General features: G+C 36.0%; 1 protein-coding gene across 1 annotated transcript in view; it reads left to right on the top strand.

The window, feature by feature from the left end:
* lrfn5a (leucine rich repeat and fibronectin type III domain containing 5a) overlaps positions 1 to 10,758 on the top strand; it is a 35,043-nt gene extending 24,285 nt beyond the window's left edge. The window contains exons 2-3 of the mRNA XM_088647558.1: positions 3,953 to 5,360; positions 9,225 to 10,758. Coding sequence (XP_088503684.1) covers positions 3,973 to 5,360; positions 9,225 to 10,170 — 2,334 coding nt within the window. The 5' untranslated portion in view covers positions 3,953 to 3,972 and the 3' untranslated portion in view covers positions 10,171 to 10,758. The remainder of the gene's footprint in view (positions 1 to 3,952; positions 5,361 to 9,224) is intronic.
* Positions 10,759 to 11,203: the final 445 nt, after the last annotated feature.

An 11,203-nucleotide genomic window follows, 5' to 3' on the forward strand; every position in this document is an offset into this window, starting at 1 on the left:
GCAGCCAGCATGTGACCTACTGTATAATTAAGACATTTCTGCATAATTCGACTGTTTTTTATTGAGGATATTTTGGCTGAAAGTGAAATACAGTATTTCCTTGAATACACTAAACAATTCGCTGATGTGTCATGTGTAAAATGTAATGATTTTCAATTATGCAGTAGTTTTTTGTTTTAAGCAATAAATTATTTAGATTTCACATCACATCATATGGACACTTTTCCTTTTATGTTCCTAAGACTGCTGGTTGTGTGCTACCATACTGACATTGATCATTTTTGTATAGCGAAACTGGAATGAGAAATAGTTGGTTTAAACATAGAGCAACTGGTATAATTGAAATATTTTTTTATTTTTAAAAACTTCAGTTAATGCGATCACTTGTGTATTTGAAAGCTAAGGATACATTTTAATGGGTCCCTTGTTTTAATTTTTCCTATCAAGGAGATAAATGATAACAACTCATCCCTCAAGCTGTGCAAACCTCAGTAGACTGGTTCACATGGTTAATGTTCAGTATTGTGCATAAATAATCCTAATGGGAGGGCACAAGGATGTTTTAGGGAACAAGGCAGACAGCTACATTTCCATTTTTATCATGGTGCTGTCAAAACAAGAGTCAGTCCCTTACAGAAAAGTTCATCTTTCCTGGACATTACATAGACCATGCATATTGAACTGCACTACACTCCAAATTTGAAATGTCAGGATAAGGATTCATTTTAATTAAGCCAGCAGAATTAAGTAGATTTTTTACATGTGGCCTACAGTGAATACATTCTTCAAAAAACCTACTACAATTAGTTTCACTGTCTCTTGACTAAATGGCTTAATTTAAGATTTAAATAAGGGCAGGATCTTTTCATTGTGAACCATAGTTTTAGGGTAAATAATGCAATAATGCATTGTATTATTTTGTAATAATGTATTATTGTAAATGTTTTTTCATTTACAAATTACAATTAATCAGAAGCATGGCATGTGCTTTCACTAACATTTAGTTATTATTTATTCTAATAAGCATTTTTTCTGCCTCTTATTTTAAATACATTTCTTAGAGTTATTTAATTCCTGATGCTCTATGTCTCATATCATCTGTGATAATGGCAATGTGCTGTATATTGGTTTGATTAAACAATTTAGTGTTCAAAACAATGTATTTATGTCTTTGAAGTTGCACGAAGGTCAAATTTGATTCTCACAATTTGGAGGTCTGATTGTACAGTAGGTCTAGAGCTGGTCTAATGCTCTGATCATTTAACATGAAAGACAATGAAACAAATATTTCTCTGGCAACTATCTTAAATACTTAAAATTACTATTTAGTATTGTGTTTTTATTGTGATTGTTTTATCTTTAGTTATTTGTCAAAGAAACATTATAATGGAGTTCAACGGGCTTCATCTTATACAGTACCTGCAGGAAAATATACTGTAGTACAGGAACCTAAAGCAGAACGTGGATTATATCCCTCAATGGATATTTACCCACTACTTTAAACAGGAGTCGAGAAAGGGAAAAAAAATGATCTTAGGCATTAGTGTCAGGTAATGCACATGATGTTTGTATTCGTATTCAAGCCAGCAGTGTGGGATCCATTATCTCTTCATATGACCTCAGTGTGTTCTCAGGAGACATTAGATAGTCATTTCTTTTAAAACGAGTCTGCTTATCATGCAGGCCTTTGATCTCTTGAGGTCTAAAGGTAAAAGCTGTGTTATTACGGTACCCATTACCTCTTGTCAGTAGGAGGTCCGGTGAAAAAACTGCAGTCTTGAGCTGAGCTTCTGCTCTCTGAATATATTCTGAATATAATAAATTAATTCTCAAATCTCAATAAAGTGGTTAAGATGTCACTAGATCAATGGTACTTGATGAAGTACAATCCTAAAAAATTGGGGAGGGCAACTTTCTGATTTCTAATAGGTTTGAAATCATTTCTTAGTCAGCACCATTTAAAGTACAACTATTTATTTTATGTAAGACTTCTGCTTTTTCCTTTCTCACCCTTCATAAAACATACAGCATTTCATTTTGAAAAATACAGTCAGGTTTTATTGTGGGGCGGAAGAGCAGATGGCCTGGTGAAAACAGAAGAGAACAGCAGAATACATCCTCAGATTGATATTCTTTTATTAAATTCCAAGAAAGTCCAATTAATTTATAAGTTTGTTTCCAAAAAAAACCCTTGAGAAAACTAATCCTTCCTAGAGATGTACTTGAGCATTGATTGTTTTCCAGATTTTGTTTACTGCTTTGTGTGAGTAAAATTAATCTTCATTTCTGTGTTTATATTTGGTACAGAAATTCAAATGGTTTTAATCTCTTGCAAACATCTCACAACTAGTCCAAACTGCTGATGAATTCAAGCAAAATGTACAAAGGAGTCAGAGGCTTCTGTTGATCATAATCATACCAGTGAACTATAAACATTTTTAAATAGAAAATTATATTTATTTTTGTAAACAGCAGTTATTTTGCTTAGTTAAAGTCTTTTTACAGCTTAACAGTAGCATCAATACAATACAATATTAAAGCATATCCTAAACGGCATAATCTTAATGCATGCAAAACCCTTGATAATGTCTCTTTTCTCTGCTTTTTACTTTTGGTATTTTACATCTGTGTTGCAGATAATCATGCTCTTTACAGCTTGTTCCTTGCTCAATCTTAGGAAGAACCTTTTTTTAAAAATAAAGTGAATTTGCACTGTAATCCTCACTTTTCTAGAGCTAACAGCAAAGCTATTTCCTAACATAATCAAATTGTTTTATTTTATTTATGTTTCCATTTCACTTGTGGCATTAAATAATCTTTTCTCTCTGAATATTTTATGGGTCTATATCCGAAGTCTTCCGCTCAGTAATAATTCATTCCTGAAAGAAATTGTAGAGCTACTTAGAACAATTCATTTCTTAGTGTAGAACACTGTTACCAGAATGGCTCATGTTCTTTTAATCTATTATTTCAACAACAGCAAGATGCCAGATTTTATTTTGCAACATTGTATTTTTTTCCTAAAATCATCAATAAATTAATGTCATTTTTAATTATATCTGTTGTCTTAAAGAATCCTCTGACCATAAGGTCCTTTTATGCACGAAAACACGTGTCTTCTTCTGGGCTTATGGACGTGTGTGTATCTACAGTATGAAGTACTAAAAATGGCAAAAAATAATGTTCTAAAAAACTAATGTTATGTATATGTGAATCTTACAGCTTGTTATGGGACTTGTTGTTAATAAGATTACTGTGGAATAAACGATACTGTCAGGACAACAATCCAGTCATGGCTAAAAAAGACTAATTTTGCAAGTAAGTTTTTGAAATAAAGAGCAAAATTAGATTCTCTAAGTACACAACCAGTGGTTAACCTGCATGGTTGGGTTAGTGTCACTGTCCTACGGCTGGCAAAGGAATCCTACTCTGTTGGGCCCCTGACCAAGGCCCTTAACCCCAACTGCTCCAGGGGCGCCGTATAAATGGCTGACCCTGCGCTCTGACCCCAAGCTTCTCTCCCTGTTTGTGCTTGGGTATGCAAAAGACAAATTCCTATTACAAGGAATTGTATATGGCTAATAAAGTGATCTTATATTATTTCTCTTGTTGACAGCCGCAACACAATGGTCTAAAACTCCTGTGCTGCTTCCTTCCAGGTTTTTTTGCCAAAATGTATGACTCTTGTGACAGCAGTCAAGGATGTGAGATACAGTAATTTTATCAGTAACAAAGTTAATAATGCTAGAAACAGAAGTGATATCTGTAGTATAAAGTATTTTAATTATTGTTATATTATATAACATCTATTATTAGATACATATCTCTAAATATGTTTGCAGAACCTTCCCATTTTAATGTCTCAATTGATTTATGCTATTTTTCCTGTAATGAAAATCTCTTAATGTCCCAGTCAAGTCAGTCATTGTTTTTATTTGTTTTTGCTTTGCAGGTGTTTGAACCCGACTTACAATGGAAAAACTGCTTGTCTTTCTGCTGGTTATTGGCATGGCAGTTAAGGCCCAGATCTGTCCAAAGCGCTGCGTCTGTCAGATATTGTCTCCCAATCTTGCAACTCTGTGTGCCAAAAAAGGGCTTCTGTTTGTCCCACCAAACATCGACCGGCATACCGTAGAGTTGCGCCTTGCCGATAACTTTGTCACAAGCATAAAACGGAAAGACTTTGCCAACATGACCAAACTGGTGGACCTTACATTGTCAAGGAATACAATTAGTTACATCACTCCTCACGCTTTTGCGGACCTTGAAAATTTGCGAGCGTTACACCTAAACAGCAATCGGTTAACAAGGATTTCTAATGATACCTTTAGTGGGATGTCCAAACTGCACCATCTGATTCTGAACAACAACCAGCTCACTGTAATCTTCCTTGGGGCTTTTAATGATTTGCTGGCTTTGGAAGAGCTGGATTTATCTTATAACAATCTGGAAACTATCCCTTGGGAGGCCATTCAAAAGATGATCAGCTTGCACACACTCAGCTTGGACCACAACATGATTGATTACATTCCCGAAGGCACATTCTCTCTCCTCCAGAAGTTAACACGCTTAGATGTTACCTCCAACAAACTCCAAAAGCTCCCTCCCGATCCGCTGTTTCAGCGGGCTCAGGTTCTAGCTACATCTGGGATCATAAGCCCTACCTCGTTTGCACTGAGCTTTGGTGGGAACCCACTGCACTGCAATTGTGAGCTGCTGTGGCTGAGGAGGCTCACAAGGGAAGATGACCTGGAGACATGTGCCACTCCCTCTCACTTGTCCGGGCGATACTTCTGGTCCATCCCAGAGGAGGAGTTCCTGTGCGAGCCCCCGCTCATCACTCGCTATACACATGAAATGAGGGTTTTGGAGGGCCAGCGTGCAACACTGAGATGCAAAGCAAGAGGAGATCCAGAGCCAGCCATCCACTGGATCTCTCCCGAAGGCAAGCTGGTCTCGAACTCTTCAAGGACACTGGTCTATAACAATGGCACACTGGACATTCTTATCACCACTGTAAAAGACACAGGATCTTTCACTTGCATCTCCTCCAACCCCGCTGGAGAAGCACATCAGACAGTGGACCTCAACATAATTAAGTTGCCCCACATTACTAACAGCACAAATAATATCCAGGAGCCAGACCCAGGTTCATCAGATATCTCAACTTCTACCAAGTCTGGTTCTAATGCAAGCACCAGTACAGGAGACTCGAAACAGAGCCAGGACAAACGTGTGGTCATAGCAGAAGCCACTTCTTCGACAGCCCTTATCAAGTTTAACTTTCAGAGGAATGTACCAGGCATTCGCATGTTCCAAATCCAATACAATGGCACCTATGATGAATCTCTTGTTTACAGGTAAGACACAGTATCCTGTTTCAAACTGAGACAGTATTCCCACTCATTGATCCTTTAATACGCTGCGGTACACTTACTCTGGCATGAACTGGCATGAAGCTCATGCTGTTTTGGAAATTGCTGGTAACAAGAAAAGGAAATTACTTATCTAGATGTTATTGCTTAATGGTTAAGATTGTCCTTTATCCAAACATTGAATTGAGCAGGACCACTGAGGAGTAAGGGAATTGTGCAGTTGTGTGTTGTTTTAAAAACACTGTTTTTTTTATATAAAAATGTAGTACATTACTGTACAAGAGACTAAAATACTAAATATATTTTTTTATCAAGCAGTGTTACTTATGCTTTTTATAGATGATGTGGACTTCATCAGTGTTTTTCAAACAGTTATGCCATGAGGAGATTTAAGAGGACAGACAAAATGCAACAGTAAAGGTTTTTGTTTCAAAAGAAGAGAAAATGTCTGTTGGAGTTTATGTGCTGTAAAGAGCAACAATTAGCAGTCCAATCAACTGAACTTCTTAACGTTTTACAAACAGTAAAATCAAGTAAATGGACTGGTTATGTTATATTTATATAATGACTTGGACTCTTTAGGGATTGTTATTTTCTCTTATTTAATCATCAATCTTTGTTCACCAATCCATTAAATTGTGACGGTCTCAGATTGAGCAAATGATTGAAAAAATATGGTGATTAATTGGGAAATTCTGTGGAATAGGGGACAGAACTTGTTCTTTACTCACTTTATGAGTCCGGTTTTGGTAATTTTTTTAAAGCATGTATAATATTTTGAAAAATTAATCAAATTCTGGCATTACTAACACTGCTACTTTCAGGTTAATCCCTTAAATAATTTTCTGTTTTACTTTATTCAAAAAACACACAAAAATATTTTATAAATATACATATATTTCATTTGCAATCTAGCCAATTAATTTTAATTGATTTACAGTAGTACATTGCAAAAAATGGTACCTTAAATCTCTTTCTGTTTATTTACTCTCTTGTTAGTTATTCAAAAACAAAAATGCGGAACTGTAATAACATGCACGATTGCGTTTGCTTGTGAAGTAATTTCCAATAACTTTTAAAAGAGAGGTTTAAAAATACATGAGAGAAAGCTATAACTTGACATAATGGGTTTAATTGAACAAATAGATCAAATTATGTATAGCAATAACGTGTGTACAATTATTTATATCATGTTATTTGTTGCTGGGAGAAATTACTTATTTGTTCTGACTGAAAGAAAATAAATCACTTTATTTATTATATTACATTTTGTTCCTATTTACAACAATTTGGCACAAAGCATACATTAAAAATAATGAAATGTTTCATCTATTTGATATGGCAATAGTCAAAGTTTTTTGCTCTTATAGAACATCAATATTGAGTTTCAGAACTAAGAAAACTGACTTTCAGTTTTTAGTACGGCTCCTACATCACTAATTTGTCAAAATGCTTATAAAAATTGAACATGCATGAACATTATCATTCTTTCAGATAGTACATTTTGTTTTCCCAAAATGGAATCACTGATAATAATAACAGGGAGTGCAAACCATGAAAATGTTATCTTTAGGAATATTATTCTTTTGGCTTTTTAAAAATGTCACTTTTTTAGAATATCAAAAGAAATACAGGCTATCAAAATGAATAGAACATGATTCTATAATTAAGGTATAAAGCTCCCAGCACACAAGTTCCATATGGTGAAAAAACTTAATTAATCCTCAGGCAATAAGAATTAGTGGAACACATTAAATTTTGAAGAAGAAAAGTAGCATAAATGAGTTTGATCCTGGAACTTTAAAAATGATTTTGAAATTTAAAAATGCATGTATAGATGATTTCATGAACTGCATGATTTACTGTATGCCTTGTAACAGTTTTTGTAAGATGTGAGAGACCTAATGAGAACACATAGACCACAGAAAGCTTAAGGCCATGAGGGGTTGAAGCACTAAAAAGAGAAATAGCAATCTTGTCTAAAAATGAGATACAGTATTTCTTCAGTTTTCTAAAAGGGATTGGTAAACTAGCCAATCAAAAATCCTTTTCCAGTCAGATCTTCGTAAACCATTAAACATACTTGGTGACAACAATAAAAATACAGCTAAATTAAACATGTTTTACAAATGCAAATATTTTTTAATTTGCCCTCCATCCGTAAGTGTAAATATCTGAGCAGGTCGACTTACAATAACTACATTGGTTTTATGTGAAATACCTATAAGAACAGATGCTTTTTGGAACAGCATTTTCATTAGGGGGATATTAGGAAGATATTGATTTTACTGTACTGCAGTATTCGAACGTGGGCAGACCTCTTATTGGACTGGGTTTTATGGCCATGTGTAGATAAAACTATTATTTAATTGGACCAGGCAAAGCACAGTAGCACTCCCTTCCCCCTTAGTGTAGCACACCTGAAAAAGGTTCAAGAGATGAGACATTGTGTTCTACTGGAATTAACCTTTACTTGCTCATTTGCACTTCTCCATTATACATTCCAGGTTTACAATGTAATGGGTCTTTAATTGATTACAATATGCAATTAGAACTTTTTTATATATTAAATTCAGGGTGTATGTGGGTGCTGACACTATCAGAGACAAATATAAATACAGTAAAGCTTCAAAGCCTCAGACAAGCTCATCATAATACTATGCGTTTTTTTTTAAGAGTTAGCCATGCACAGATTAAGATTAAAAAAGAGTTTTATGAATTGGTTTAATAATTTGTGAGGCTACTATACAGACACAATGATTAAATACTGTGTAGTACAGTTATTAGTGTTGAAAATGTATGTTTTAATTAAGGTGTTAATGTTTATACAGTTACACATTTCACTGAAATGTATTAAGGCTTATGGATACCCCATGTTTTTCAGTCCTGGAAATTAATAAATAATCTCATTGCTGGTACATTTATAAGCATACACTTTCATGTATAGTATAGATCTAAAACAAGGTAGAAAAACATGACACATTCCATTGTCTAGAAATACAAGTACCAGGAAAAAAAAGAGTCCAAAGCTGAATACTGTAGCTATGGCACAGCGTGACCTTTAACACACATGTGGCAGCATGCTTCCCACTGTGCTCTCCTGTCACCATTGCCGTGGCAGTGGGGAAAAGGCTGCTTTGAGTTTTCAAATTGCAATACAAGAATACATTGCACACTCTGAACAGGCATGGATACATGGTTTGTAAACTTCTCATTAAAGGAGTTTAAGGTTTGACTTCTGGCTTGTCCAATGAAGCAGATTCTTTGCTATTCTTGGTGTTATTATCATCTTTCGAGGCATTTAAAATTTACCTGTTTTCAAACCAATAGTTAAGATAGGGATCTTCAGATCTTGCTTTTATAGTGTAATGTAAAGATAAGGGAAACCATTCAATTACAAAAAGCTACTTCTCAGATCAACACTATCTGGAAGGCACAATACTCATTTAGGGGTGCCAATTGAACAAAAATCATGCTTAACTATTTAAAGCAATGAAACAGGTCCTGCTTTTTGTCAATCAAACATAGAGAGAATTCCTGCAATCTACTTTAGAATAATATTTTTATGGTAAAGATGGTCATTAAGCAACTAGGAGATTGTTCTTCATGACTTACAACAGTACATCAGTGGTTTGGTTTCACACAGTAATGAGCATTACTGTCCTTCAGTTTTAAAGCAAAAATGAATTCATGTGTGATACGAGAGAACACTAAATTGCTTCTCCGCTTCTTCCAAATAATTAAGAGTTGAGATTTTTAGACTATTTTTAGCTCTGTAGATGGAAGCTTTGGATTGACTTTAAAACTCTAAATGACATTTTACATCAGTGCTCTTTATATCTTTTACAGAATGATTCCTCCGACAAGCAAAAACTTCCTTGTGAACAATCTGGCTGCAGGAACCCTGTATGACCTCTGTGTCTTGGCCATCTATGATGATGACATCACCTCCCTCACGGCAACCAGGGTTGTGGGCTGCATCCAGTTCACCACCGAACAGGAGTACTTGCGCTGTCACTTTATGCAATCACAGTTCCTTGGTGGCACAATGATCATCATAATTGGTGGAATAATCGTAGCTTCTGTTCTTGTGTTCATCATCATCCTGATGATCCGCTACAAAGTGTGCAACTCCGGCGACCCCAGCAAAGCAACCAAGGTCAGCAACGTCTACTCACAAACAAATGGATCTCAGCCCCAGGGATGTGGAGGGTCAGTTCACCCCTCCGTCTCAAAGCAGGCCTTGGGGCAACAGGAGAGTGAGCGGTGTCAGAAGACAGTCCCGAGTGACACAGTGACACACTCCTCAGAAACTTCCATTCCTGATTGCTCCACCACTACCTCTATGGCAACCCAGAGTTGGACCCCGGGCTCGACCGGTTCTCTAAAGCCAAAACGCAAGGGGGGGCCAAAGTCATCTGCCGAGCCCAAGATCGAGGCTCTCCCCAGCGCGGAGACGCAGAACACCAATCGGAATAATTCCACGGCCTTGCAGCAGCCCAGCCTCCCTCCTCCCGTGCAAGCCAAGGAGACGCCAAGCTTCAGAAGAGCACAATCCAAGCCCACTAAATATCTCACCTTGCCAACGGATGGTGTGAAGGCTAAAAGAAGGTTGTCTCTAAATGAAGACTTGTCTAAGTATCACTGCTACATTGGTTCTCAAAAGTTGGGGAATTTGTGGTCTAAGCGGAGCCTGTCAATGAACGGTATGCTTCTACAGCTGGATGACTCAGATATAGATAGTGGGAAAGTGACATTTTCAAGTTCGGAGTGGATACTGGAAAGCACTGTGTGACTTTTTTTCCTTGCATCATTTTTTAAGTCGTTTTTTTTTTCAGAGCCAACAGTGAGTGAGTGGATGCTTGCCTTGTAGGAATTTGGAATTCCAAACTTGTCTCAGCTGATAAATGGCATCTCCAGCAGAGCTGTGAACAAACAACACCATGCTCATGTGGCATTGTGACAACAACCATACAAAACATTCCCAGTTATAAATAAATAAATTACTCCAGCAAGAGGAATGCACTACTGCCTTCCCTTGCAAACTAATTGGCTTCTTATTTCTGCAGTAGGAGGTACCAAGAGGAAATGGAAATATGTCTATCTGTTGGGGGTGTGGGACTGGGTGTTCGGTGGAAAGATTTCACAAAAAAGCCTTTTTAAAAAGGAAATTAAATTTCCTGCATATAATAGAGAGAAAAATAGACTTATCAGACCTCTTATTAAATTGATATTTTTTAAAGAGAATTTCAAACTTTCGTTTCAGTGACATTGATATGCCTTTGTTTTCAGGCAAAAAAAAATCCCTGTACAGAAAAAAAAAACAACAACATTGGCTGTGTTGTTATGTTGTGTAAAATAAAATATGAAATAAGTATACTCAGAGGTTGTCATTGTGGTAAATGCGTAAAATATAGCGACCAACTACTTGGTATCATCAAAAAGGCCAGCACCTGCAGACTGAAGAAGAATTGTGTTAAAAAACAGTGTTAAATGTGTTGAATCCTTGAAATCATGAAGTGCACTTAGTTCATCATCTTGGAATTAATGTTCTAATTTTTGAAAATTAACAGGTTATCACTTATTTCCAGCTGGATCAGAAGTTTCATCATGCCATATTCAGAAGAAATATTTTACATCTATTGTTAAACATGTGTGGCTATAAAATATCTTTCTGTGTATATTTGTTGGTTTTCATATAGTGTGTGCTGTGTTTCAAATGTAAAACTGAAAGAAATATAGAGAATACTACTGAAACAAAGACTGAGTGAAGAAACAACACTCAATGTTGAACATCATTTTTTAAGGCCATGAACATTCACAATCAC

This window comes from Lepisosteus platostomus, chromosome 10 (assembly GCF_059453375.1).
Source record: "Lepisosteus platostomus isolate fLepPlt1 chromosome 10, fLepPlt1.hap1, whole genome shotgun sequence".
NCBI classification, from domain to species: Eukaryota; Metazoa; Chordata; class Actinopteri; order Semionotiformes; family Lepisosteidae; genus Lepisosteus; species Lepisosteus platostomus.